A 13,411-nucleotide genomic window follows, 5' to 3' on the forward strand; every position below is an offset into this window, starting at 1 on the left:
AACAACATAATAACTTACAGCCCGTCCCCTCCCAGCTATGCTGCAGCTTCATTTGGCCCTGCTCAGTAGTTTTTTTGGTGTTCCTTTTGCTGCATTAGGCTAATAAAGGCCTCCTAGACCTACATAAACATTGCACTATTTTACATTACAGTATAATTAGATAAGATTAAATTAAAACGGTCTTGTGAGATGATAGATAAAGAAAAGATGTAGATGAAGATAAGAAGATACTCATCTTCTTTCGTGCTTATATATTGGCTCAGGATGCAACACAACTTCCTGCTGTAGATTATGATAAAATAACATTGTATTAGAGATAAATTTATAGGAATACCACATAGTGAAAAAAACTCTTTAGAACAGTATAAATATGTTTGCACAAGGGGGTTACCAGGTTAGCAGTACTGATTTCCAAATCAATATAGCGAGTATAGTACCCAAGACTGTGCGCAGTCAAGGTTTTAGCATGGTTTAGCTCTGTTTATACCGGTTTAGCCATCAGCAAGGTAGCAGACTGCCGTTTCCTTCCCAACATAGCTGGAACACGTGAAGATACAGCATCTCGTTGCTTGTCATAGAATCATAGAATGCTTTGGGTTGGAAGGGACCTTGTCATCATCCAGCAGCAGGTTACTGCACCCACATCTGTCAGTGGCAGGAATTTTGTAGGTGCTCCTTGGCTCGTCCCTTGGACACTTCACTGGAGGTTGTTCACCAGCCTTGCTGGCACCGAGGGACCGGTTTTGGAGCAGGCTGGCAGAACTGTGGGTGGAAATGGCCTTTTGCAAAAGGTCAGTGGTGAAGGGCTGGGGAGAGTAGCCACTCTGAATGGAACAACTGTTTGCAAACTTAGTCTGTGCTTATGGTTGAAATGTATAGTCATAAAACAAACATAAAAGTAGTTTTAAGTCAATATAAGAGAACCACACACAAAAATTGAACTTGTATAGTTAATATCGCTTGAATTAAGTCCATATAGCTTCTGTATGTAGGAAAGAGCTCCTGAAGGGGATTTTACGGGATTTGGCCTGCTGATGCAGTGGTCACGGCACAGCACTTAGATCTGCTTTTTATGTATGACCAACTTGAGCTGGGAAATCAAATTCCCTGTATTCTGGGGCTTTGCTCTATCTTTTATCTTTATTTTCAACGTTGTTTCTCATATAAATGTGCAGAACACCTCTATTACCTCCTTTCTCTGTGAAAGTGTATTATGTGCCCTGCTACCTGACCAATACAAGCTATAATCACTCATATTATTTGCTCATCAGTAATTTACCAAATTTACTCCTCTATTTTCAGTTCATCCAGAATTGGTATAACCACCGGATTGCTTTCAGGCATTAAGTTCTTCTTAAACATCTTTTTGACACTAGATGGCTTTTTCTACCATTTCAGTGACCTGACATACTTTCAATGAAATCTGAATTATTGACAGACAGAAGTAAATTCATTTGTAATGCCATTGAGTTCAGCTCATGTCCTTGCCTTCTTTCCATCAAAGTCATATCAAGGTGAATGTGATGTTTGGCTTCCCCCCCGCAACTTTTAATGTGTTCTGGGGGGGATAAGGATGACATGTGGTACCAATACTTAAGTGATATCAAGGAAAAGAGATTACACACAAAAGAAAGCATGCAGTTTTATCAGACTTTAGAACAGGTATCATATTACCTGCACTATGCCAAACCCAGTAAAGTAAAGATTTTAAGTCAGATACAGTCTAGGATGTTGGAAATGTGAAAAAAGAATGCACTTAATAAAGGCAGAAAGTACACTCATACATAAAGAGCATATGATTCTCATCTGTGGATGTTCAAGTAGAAGACCTTTCATATGCAGGAATTCCTGAAGGCAGTGAAAATCTCTCATTTAGTAGGGTTGTATAGTATGGACCTATGAATACTTCTTTTTTTTTTTTTTCTTTTTAATTTACAAATACCACCACCACCACCACCACCACCACCCCCCCCAGGGTTCTGACAACAAACTAAAATTCTATATGTTTGGGAAATGATGCCTAACTGCTGGAGCAGAGACATTTAACAAAGGCTCATGTTCTGGCTCCTGAAATGTGATCCCTGTCTCTACTAATTTCTGTATTAATCCTGATAAATCAAAACAACTGTAGTTTTTCTGCTGCGATGTGACTAAATGGCTTTGGAGATTTCCCTTGAATGCTGTAAATGGTATTGGTCCTGAGACCACTATTTTGCATATTGCTCTGGCCTTCTGTCCTCAAACCTTATTTATAAACTACTGGGAATTTTACCTATTATATTGTCACAGGGCATTTCTCTGTGACTGTAAGCCTCAGGAATCAGGGCTTAGGTGATATGCTGTTTGCCTACCAATCTTGACAGACCCTCTCTAATAACTTTTGAACCCACAAGTTCATTTCATTGACACAGCAATAGAAAACTTCAGGCTATGAAATTCCTCCAAGTTTCATGACATGTTAACAGCTCAGTAAAGGAAAGACCACTTCCTTCAAATTATTACCGTGACTGAAAGGCTGTTGCCCGAGCTCAAAGGTTGTTTATTATGTTTCGTTTGCTGGCAGCCAGCACATGCCTAGCTCAAAAGCAGCCACATCCCCTTGTTTCTCACCCAGCTGGTAGCTGGGAGGCAGAGGGTGGGAGCTGTGGACACTGGGGAAGGGAAGACTGATGATGGGCAGGGAGCCCGAGCTGTGGACACAGGGAGAGGATGAAGAATGGGACACAGATCCGAAGAACCCAGGGCCTCATTTCTGCCACTTCTTAACAGCACAACTTGATCTCTACCTGCAAATGACTTGAGTCAAAAGCAACACATCAAAATTAAACAGACTGAAGCGTGCTCGGCACCCAAAGCGGATGCTTAATGTAACCAGCACAACGGTCACCATTTCTTTACATTAGTTTATCTTCTTTTCCATAAGCATCCAGTTCACTACATACAGTGTTCAGGATTTCATTACTGAGAACAATTTGGTAATCTGATGCTAGTCTACTGCTATTGTTTCTGTTACCATTGATATCACAATTATTTCTATTTCAAGCATGCTTGCTTCTATAACAAGTATGCTAAAGTTACAGCTCCTTGTGTTTTGTCTTATACCAAAGAATCCATTGCAAGTGATGGACTCAGTAGGTTATATGAAGAAAGTTTTGTTTGCACTAGCAACTATCATTTTGCAATAATAAAGTAATAACAGTAAAGTAATGGTTCATACTCAGTGTCCAAAGTTACCAATTAGATTTGAGACAGTCCTATTAAGGATGTCTAAATATTATTGTTCCTACTTTATAGACACAAGAACTGAAACACATATGATGTAGTTTTTCCAATGGTAACAATGAGGTTTGAAACAGACTCTGGGGTAAACGTGGCTCCATTAAGTTACTGTTGAAGCTCCATTTTTAGAGTGTATGAATTTCACTCCCTAAAATTTAAGTCTCCTTACTCTGAGATAACAAACAAAAAAAAACCCCTTTCCATGTTTTTTGCTTTCAGACAGTCCTGAAAAGCTCATGCACCTGTAGAATCCAAATTCCTACAGTTCTTCAGAAGTCCCAGGGTTAGCGGAGGAGCCTGTTTTGCCACAGGTTTACCCAATGGTAAGAAAACTTCAGTCAGAGGAAGAGTTTGGTTTGGCTGTCATGATATCAGACTGTGGCTGTGCAGAATTAAACACAACAGTTTCAGACTGAGGAAGATGAGAAATGAAAGTTCAATTTCATGTGACCATGCTAAGGAGAGGGCAAACTCTGTCAAATGACATTATAGGCTGTTGGTAAGCATTCTGCTGTAGAGCTGGGTCCAAGGTGACAGGGTAATTGTGGCTTCAGCAGCTTCAGTTTGTTTGCTTTTTCTGACAGCTGGACATACAGAATGTGCAGGAACTTCCATACTTGCACTGCCTGCTATCTGTCATACGGTGTAGCTCTTGCAGAAGCCACACACAAGCTTTTTGTGGTTTAAGAGCTATAGGTTGCCTATGCCTGCGTTAGAGGTTGGAAGAAGCAGCACATTTTCTTTGGTTGGTTCACACAACAGGAACTGATACCAGTTTGTTAATCCTTCGGAGATCCATACTGCCTTCTTGCTGACACCAGTGGATGGGAAAGAGAAAATGAACTGTGACTTCTTCCACCCATTCCTAACAGTAGGGATTTGGTAGTTTCCACGTACGGAGGAGAAGATGAGAGCCATGGCAAAGCAATTAGCCTAGTAAGATGCATCCCACTGCCTTCTCATTCTTTCCTCAGAGCTTTTCTGTGGGTGGTGTGTTGACCCTGGCCAGCAGCTAAGCACCCACCGAGCTGCTTGCTTACTCCCCCCGAAGTGGGATGGGGGAGAGAATCGAAAGGGCAAAAGCAAGGGCAAAAATGTGTGGGTTAAATTAAAGACAGTTTCATAAGTCAAGGAAAGGAAAAAAAAAAGAAAAAGAAACAAGTGATGGAAAGGCACTCACTTGCCACCTCCCACCAGCAGACTGATGCCCAGCCAGCCTGCAAGCAATGGCAACTTTGCAAAAACTCCCCCCCAGTTTTATCACTGAGCATGATGTTATACGGCGTGCGATATCTCCTTGGTCAGCTCGTGTCAGCCTACTCGCTGCGGGGGCAGAGTGAGAAACAGAGAAGGCCTTGATGCTGTGCAAGCACTGCTCAGCAATAGCTAAAACACTGGTGTGTTATCAAGACTGTTTTGGTCACAAATCTAAAACACAGCGCCATACAGGCTGCTATGAGGAAAATTAACCCCATCCCAACCAGACACAATACACTATCAGAGGCTACAGGGAACCAAGGGCACTTTATGTTTCAAAGAAACATTAATGCAGCAGTTGAAAGTACTTCAGCTTAGGTGCATTAATTTAATACTTTTGATTGCCTTAATTTTGCTGAATGTCTATATGTAAAATTGGAGTGAGGATAACACAGAAGCTAGTGATAAGTAGTCTTACTCAGCAGCAAGGGCATTCACACTCTGTAGTAAGAGCAGCTAGTGATTGTCTGTGGATGCATCATCCCCATACTTCCCTTGCATCAGCTCTTGTTTCTGCATCTTCTGTGAGGCCAAAGTCATAGTTACCTTCTCCTTGATACTTTATCCAGCCAGAAGCACTGTATTGACAATAAAATTTCTGAGGTCTGGTGGCAAGGCTTTAAAAAGTACTTTTGCCTCAACAGTCAGTGCTTAGTCTTTTCTGTATGTGGCATTAACAATAGGTATTTGTCTCGGATAATCTTTTTTTGAGTTGTAGTGGCAAGATCATAGCCTGAAGTATAAAAAAATTTTGGTCAGTTCCTTTTTTCAGGCTGACTGAAATCTGGCGGACTGCAAATTCTTTACTGGTCAATGGACATATTTAGTAAAGCTAACTGATAGGTTTAGTAATACTTTAATCCAAAAGTTTTCCTAAAGATGGGGAAGTATTCTGCCTTGCATTACAGATAGAAAACCTGGTCCCAAAAGAAATAAAACCGTGCAGGACAATGGAACTCCTGGTTCCTGCTCTCATTAGACCATCTGGCTTTCTTTTAAAATTCAGAATTGCTCAACCTCTTCAGCATAGTGAGCCAGCAGCCGATGCTGTCATTTCCTATTTGGCTGTAAATACAGTTCTGGAATCTAGATACTTCAGGATTTTGTCACTGAGGCGCGGATGGAGTTAGGAAATAATAAAATTAGAGTAGAAATAAGAAAACCAGAACTTCAGTAATATATTGAGGCTCTCAGCATATGAGTTCTTCTTAGGTTTTCCTAAATCTAATTCCACCGTAGTTTCACAAAGCTCAAAATCATTCACAGGCAGGAGGGATTCAACTCTTGGATTGCTCATTTCTTTTTTTAGTACATCTCAGCGTCTAACAAACTGTGTCATAGTGAATTCCTGAGCTGGAAGTTTCCTCTGGACCATGGTATGTAATAGCTGCAAATGACACAGTATAATAAAGTTTGTCTTTTGAATCAATGTATTTTTTATCATTTATCGCCCCCGTGATCATTTATTTTCCCAGCTAACAAATCCAAATTTGTTTAGCCTATCCTCATAGGTTCATAAGAATGGCTCTAGTAGATCAGACCAGAGGCCCATCTAGCACACGATGAAAGAGTATGAGAAAAGGGCAAGCAGATAGCAATAATCCCTTCTGTATGCCTTCCCAGCTTCCAGTAATCTGAGTCCTGCAGACTTGCTAAGGCAGAGGCAGTATTTTGTGTTTCATAACTGCTAATGTATTTGTATCCCATCATTTTGCCATTTCATATTTCTAAGTTTTGGTTACCCGAGCCTGAATGTTACCGTAATCCTACTATACGGATTTTGAGATGGGGTAACTAGAACTGAAAGCAATACGCAAGCAGTGCACCAGAGCTATATGCAGTACTATAAATGTTGTTTACGTTTTGTTTTCTTATCTTTTTCCTAAAAGAGTTTGCCTTTGTTGTCCTATTAACTACTTCTCAGTGCTGAACTTTTGTTCAGAGAACTACTCACAGTGACTTCAAGACATTTTCCTGACTGATACTAGCTTTTAAAGTCTGTCATCACGTCTGTATGTTTTTTCCTCCATGTACGTTACGCTGCACTTTGGAACACTGCTTTTCCACTACCACTACTCACACGGTGTCGTTGGAGCCTGCTGCAGTACTTTTCAATCAGCTTTAGATCTAAATTATTATATATGTTCTTCAAATGTTGTCACATCATCACTCATTCCTTTTCACAGTTCACTTATGAACTGTGAACAGCTCAGCTTTAAGTATGAATCCTTATGGGATAACCCCTCTGCCACGAAAACTCATGGTTTACTTCTGTCTTTTGGGTTTTGTCTTTTAACTGGTTAGTCCATGAAATGAGGCTCCTTCTTATGTCATGTAGAATAACAGAGTCATAGAAAAATAGGGCTGGAAAGAAAACAAGAAATCTAATTTCCAGCTGTTCTTCTCATCATGTTAATGCTACCTTACCTACAAAATCTATGACAGAGATTTATCTAACCTTTTATTAAAAATATCTAATGATTTTACTTTTAGTCTAATGATTACACAGTATCTCCAGACAATTTCAGTATATAACTGTCTTTATCACTCAGAGGTGTTCCTATATATAAATCTGACTTGGTACAACTGAAGTTTGTTATTTCTTGTTCTATGTCTCCTATCCAAAGACAATTTATTAAAGCCCTTTTGAACATTTACTGTTGAAAACACTTGTAATAGGCCATCACAATCTATTTGGCTAGGAGCAACACTGAAGTATAATAGTTCTATATATATAAATTATGTATGTTCCATAGACTTGTCATGAAATACTGTTCTATAGTCGTAGCTTGTCTTTAGGATGGATTCTGCCAGCACAGTGGTATAAAGCTTATTACATCCAACGGAAAAAGTTGAAACATAACAGTAGAACTTGATACAGTTCAGGTTATCTGTTTAGCACAGTTCTGTTTCTTTTGTGGGAATGGATTTAACTTCAGAAAGCTATCAGACAGTGCAGTTTTGCTGTATTCTCCTTTATATACTTCAAGGATAACTAAAGAAACATCTTTGCTTTTTCATTACATGCTACTGTCTTTCCCAGTTCATGGAAAAAGATCAGTGGATTCTACAGGGAAGTTTAGAATTGTTTTAGCTTCTAAAAACTTTAATGACTGGCAAGGAGGTAAGAGTAGGTGGAATACTGTGGTGCTGGAATGAGGATGCCAACAACGCAGGTAGACTGAAACCATGTATACCAACAAAGTGAAGGAAACTCAGTTACACAGACTGTGCTGCTCCAAAGTATGAAATTCTGGGCTGCTATATTCAGAATCAGAGTCTATGCTTTCTCCATAATTATGGGCAACTTCTATGTTTTTAGAATTCAAGGCTTTCTCTAAATCTCTGCTTTGGAGGTATTGGCTGGCCCTCTGAACCAGCTGTCATGCCGATTCTCAAATGTGAATGCAATGGCATTAGTTAATAGTATGCTCTGGCTTTTGGGTTTTTTTCTGACAAACTTAAGCAAGCCCACTACACTGCATGCTATACCCCAAATGAAATAAGCTCATGCATCTTGCTTCACAATTCACAGGGAGTAAGTGGATATGCTGAGAAAGATACACAACGCGGTTATGCGGGTTGATCGGTGATAAGGTTGAGTCTTAGTTGCGCAATGATGAACTGTGGCACACTGTGCAATGCAGAATTATTTCACTTTTACTTTGCTGTCTCCCACTGCTTTTTAGCTGCTGAACGCAGGTTCTGTTCAAGAGTAACTGTTCAATCTTGCTAGTCTGTAAAGAGAAAGTAGGGAATAGCTTTTGCGATTTTGTGAGGATTTTCTTTTTCTCAGGAAAAAAACATGGTGAAAAGCAGTACAGCCTATTTTGAGACCAGGTTCTTGGATTATACTCAAGAATAAGCAGCACAAAGTTTCTATTTTAGTATTATTTGGATTATGGTACTATAAAAATGAATTAAAAAACCCCAGAGCTAGCCAAATAATTATATCATGAGAGCAGAAGTCAGGACTCGCATCTTCCATTCCTAGCATACTCTAGATTTACTGTAAAATGGTAGAGCCCCTTAGTTATGTACTTTATTTTCTAAACCTATAAAATAAGGTTAATACTGCTACTATGGGTGTTTGGAAGTTAACTGACATAAAAGATTCCAAAATTCAGAGTTTTACTGGGAATGATAACGTATGAACTTACAGACAGTTAAAGACTTTCTAATCTATCCCTATTAGAAATCCTCTGACATGCTGTTCCACTCTCCTTAGGCTCTTCACACTCTCGCACTAATATGTTTAAAAATCCCAAGTATATTTCTACATTTTTGAAATAGAACTGTTAGTTTTTCTCTGCTTCTATAGAGATGATAATACAGTTCATGTGAGACCTCCATTCATTCTGAATTTTCTCTACTCTTATTCCTCAGACTTCTGAGATGCATCCTTCCACTCTTAAGTGAAGCAACATCAGCTTAAATGTGACAGACATAAGTAAACACTGTTTATATATGTTTATTAATGCCCCACTCAAGATCTACTGGACAAATGCTGTCTTGATCCCTAAGAATCCAAAATTTCCCACTGGATTAACAAGTAAAAGCTTACAAAGAGAGTGAGTTAAGAAAAGGTGCAACGACTTCCAGATGTGGCCTAGAAAAATTTAAAAAAAGGCCACATATTTTTTGGTTTCACTAATACACGAAGAGAAAACTGTAGGAGATTGCCTATGACAGAAAATACAACTTCCCAAGCCAGGGAACGATGTTAAGACAAGCTGGAAAGAAAATAAAACAGTGTATTTTATGCACAAGGCAATCCACAAAGAAGAAGAATGGTCTCTGTGTGTCACTGTCTGGAGGTTGAAGTATTAAAGACCAAATTCTTCCTTTTTACATTAGAAATTCATATTTTATCTGTCTTGGAGAATTGCTTAGAGAACTGGTGGGAATATTAAATTCCTCAACTTTCAGTCTTGCTTGAAACACCTTTCCTTTCCAACAATCCGGGCACTATTTAACAGCAGTGATTTGAGATTTGTTAGAAATGGTGATTCTAATGACTGACAAGCCAGCACCTTCAGTTAGGCTGGCAGGCTGAAAAAAAATCATGCTTGCAACCTCCAAGCCTGTTGTTTTCTATTTTTTTGGGTGGGGCTACTCAGACTTCCTGCATCAGCACAATTAACAAATGATAGGGCATGACATATTAAAAATGATACGGTCCTTTCTCTTCTGACTAGAATTGAATAATACAATTAATAACACAGTTTTAGAAAATGTGAATGCTATTAAATATGCATTACTGGTATCACAACCATTCTACTAACATGGAAGAGCAATGGAAACGTCACAGTACTGTTCTGCCTCTTTCTCTCGGCCCCTTTGCCGCCGTTCAAAGATTCATCTTTGCTTTCTAAATGGCTGCCCACCGCTGCTCCTCCTCTGGGAACCACCTGGAGAGGAGATGCCAGGCAGCTCATGCCCGCAGAAACCATCTTCTCCCATCTTTACGAAGTGGCATCCTGCCATGTGCTCCAACCTCGAGAAGAGATGAATGTGCCCATTTCCATCTTTTAACCGTGAATCGATGAAACTTTTGCTTCAAATGAGAAGGTAGCCTCGTTCTTTACTGGCCTCTGAGCTGGCCTACACTTGGAGCTGCTTGGTTGATTCTGTGCTTTTAATGGCTTTTATGTGGCCGACGGTAAGGATTCAGAAACTAGACGCAGGGCTGTGTCATGAGAGAAGGAACCGGGGCACAGATCACGTTCTGCGTTTTCCATAACCAGCTTCGTACCCATCCAGCTTCCCCTGGGGGTCTCACCAGGGGGATGAGAAGAGCACGGCTTGTTTAGTCCTGCAAAATAAAGGCTGTGTGGGGACGAGATTGCCGTCTATAAATACTTTTGGCAGGGGATACATACAGGAGAGCGGCAAAGGCTACTTCAGGACAGTATTTGCACAGGAAGAAAAGATGGATGTGGACCGGTCACAGGGAAATGTAGGTTTCAAATTTTAAGAAGGCTTCCAGCTGTTAGAGAGGTTTCTCTCACACAGCCTCCCAGTAGCAGCAGCGAGGGCCAAAACATTTACTGGCAAAGCACGATCAGTTTGTGGACGAAAGAATAAAATGGCTGTTTGCGACCCTAGGGAGCTGGGTACAGTATAGGGCAGAGGGGAATTAAGCTGCCTTGGCTTACAAATGCCAGGCTAGCTGAGCTTCCGTAATGGGGGGTGCTGTTAGCCCTCTCTCACCAGGGCTGCAGACATACAATGAATTGTAGTAAAAGACATACAATGAATTATAGTAAAAGTCTTGCCATTACATGGTGGAATTGAAAGAGTAGAAAACAAAAGCCTTAGTGATGAAAATGGGCAGTAACAGCTATTTTTTCGTTCAAAGAGGGCAACGGGAACTACTTGTAGAGTTTATTATTACCAACAGCACGGTAGTCCTTATTCCTAGTGACTTTAAGACTGGATGAATACATCTGGGTAGCAGAACCTTCTACAGCTACATGCTTGTCTTTTTAAGTGTGTCCCTTTCTTCTCAGTGTTGGCTTTGATTACTAGGTGACCACTTTGCAAAATTTAAATCTCTAATTTTAAAGCTCTAATTTTAGCAAATGTCTTTAATGCTGACACTGAAAGATCAATGGTCCTCTCTCTCCTGTGTTTAGTAAATTTGCCAGCTCATGATCAGGCCTTGTTCAGAAAGATCTGTATCTGCAACTGCGGAGAAAAGCACTTAATAGTTCTCTGGAAAATATTACTTCGGTAAAGGAGTGATAAAGTTTTCTGAGAATTTTGGTTGTTAGCTACCTGGCACACGGGAAATTCTGAATCATCTATTGCTTACTGGAAGAAATAATCACTTCAGAATCGTTTCAGTCCTTCTGTCGTTGCTTGAGAAACAAACTTCCCGACAGGACCTCATGACTTAGCCGTGCGATCACATGTCGTACCTTACCTGATAGCGCAGTTGACGCCTCCCTTTGCTTTGTCAGCAAGGACAGCTTCTCATCAGCTCGTCCACCCCTCCCATCCAGTGTGGGTTCGGCAGTGGAAAAGCTTTCCATTTAGGTAACTAATGCTGGCTGGGCAGGTGATGGACAGAGATGGGTTCCATGTATGGGCAGCCTCTGTTTTTACGTTCCCTTCTCTGGTATCATTATGTTTCATTCACTTGTTGCTGACTGTTATAAACTAAGGGTGCGCATGCGAGGTGGGGATCATGACTTGCTCGCCTGACAGGATATAACCCCGATATTTGGTTAACACGGCGTGGTGCTTCCGTAGCGCAAATACGCTTGCAGAGAGCGATGTTTTTCACGAAGAAATCCCTGAATGAGAGAGACGTAACTTTAAAAGGCCTAAATGCTTCCATGATCTCAAAATACGCAGCATGAAACCTGAACCCGAAAGCAGCATCGTGGTTGCCTAAAATCTACCTCCACGCTTTCTCGAATGACAATTCCCGGCCGAGTGGCGGCAAGCGCCGCTGCCGGGCCGCGCCCCGGCCCTTCAGGCGAGCAGGGGCTCTTCCCCAACGCCGCAAGCCCACCGGCTTGGGGCCGCTGTCCCGGAACAGCCGCGGGGCCGCTGCGGGGTCGTGCGGGGCCCTGCCCGGCCCCACCCGCGGCCGCGGCCGCCCGAGCCGCCGCGGGGGCGGGGCGAGACCGGCCAATCAGAGGGCAGCATCCAGCGGGGGGGGCGGGGAGGAGCCTTGAGTGACAGCTCGGGAGATAAACAAGTTCCAGCACCGTTCGGCAGCCCGCTGCGCGCTGCGAGGCGCGGCGGCGCCGGCGGGGCGTGGAGCGCATCCTCCCCGCCTCCCAACCAGGGGCACCGAGCTCGGCCGCTGCCCCGCAATGTGAGGAGTCAGCAAGTTCCCGGCGGCCGCTGAAACGCTCGGCGTCTCCGGGGAGCCGAGTGCGCCGACGCCGCCTGGCCGCGGCGGCGCGGGGCATGCCGGGAGTTGTAGTTCTGCCGCCGCCGCCTCCCGCCCGCGGCGCCGCGGCCGGCGCCCGCAGCCGCACTACGACTCCCGGCAACCCCCGCGCCGCGCCGCGAGGAGCCCAGTTGAAGCGGGTGGCGGCGGAGCGCACCCCCTCCCCCCCGCCAAAAAGCCCCAAACCAAAACAAAAACAAACCGTCCCGTGTTCCCCCCCCCCCCCCGCCTCCCCCTTTTCCCCTGCCCGCCCGCCGCCCCCGCCGAGCCCCGGAAATGGCGGCGCCGGGAGGGGGCTCCGCCAGCCGGGGGTGCTGATCCGGTCGCCCGCGTCCCTTGCCCGTCCCTCCCCGCCCATGGGCGAGACATGGACTACGAGTTCAAGTCGAAGCTGGCGGCCGAGCGCGAGCGGGTGGAGGACCTGTTCGAGTACGAGGGCTGCAAAGTGGGCAGAGGCACCTACGGGCACGTCTACAAGGCCCGCCGCAAGGACGGGTAAGGGCCGCGCCGCGCCGCCGGGCCGCGCCGCCAAAGGACCCCCCCCCTCCAGCCCCCCCCCCCCCGGCTCCGGCGCCCTCCCCTCCCCGCCGGAAAGTTTCTGGCAGGGCGCGGGGGCCGGAGCGCCGGAGCCCGCCCGGGCAGCCCCCGCCCCACGCAGGGAGCGGGCCGCGGTGCCCCGGCCCTGCGGCGGGGGCGGCCCGCGGCCCTGCGGCGCGGTGGGTGCGCGGCCGCGGGTGGGTGCCCGGCTGCCCGCCCGGGCCCTGGCGTCGCCTGAGGGGGAGACGCTCCCGCCCGCCCGCCTTTGCCCCGTGGCTGCGCCCGCTGCCGCGGTCCCACGCGTGTGCCCTCCGTCCCGTGTGCCGCTCCGGCGGTGCTGGTGGCCGGGGCCCCGGTGGCGCGTCCCGCCGTGCCCCCCCCCCCCCCCCCCCCCCCCGCCGGCGCAGCGGGCGGGGGTGCTGTGTCAGC

The 13,411-nt window shown here is 44.6% G+C and overlaps 1 protein-coding gene across 2 annotated transcripts in view; it reads left to right on the top strand.

Moving 5' to 3' along the window:
- The first annotated feature begins 12,772 nt into the window (after positions 1–12,772).
- Positions 12,773–13,411, top strand: part of CDK19 (cyclin dependent kinase 19) — a 134,367-nt gene continuing 133,728 nt past the window's right edge. For both annotated transcript variants that reach the window (XM_075707471.1, XM_075707472.1), the window contains exon 1: positions 12,773–12,940. In XM_075707471.1, the coding sequence (XP_075563586.1) occupies positions 12,813–12,940 (128 nt within the window). In that variant the 5' untranslated portion in view covers positions 12,773–12,812. The remainder of the gene's footprint in view (positions 12,941–13,411) is intronic.

The sequence above is a fragment of the Pelecanus crispus genome, chromosome 3 (assembly GCF_030463565.1).
Source record: "Pelecanus crispus isolate bPelCri1 chromosome 3, bPelCri1.pri, whole genome shotgun sequence".
In the NCBI taxonomy this organism is placed as follows: Eukaryota; Metazoa; Chordata; class Aves; order Pelecaniformes; family Pelecanidae; genus Pelecanus; species Pelecanus crispus.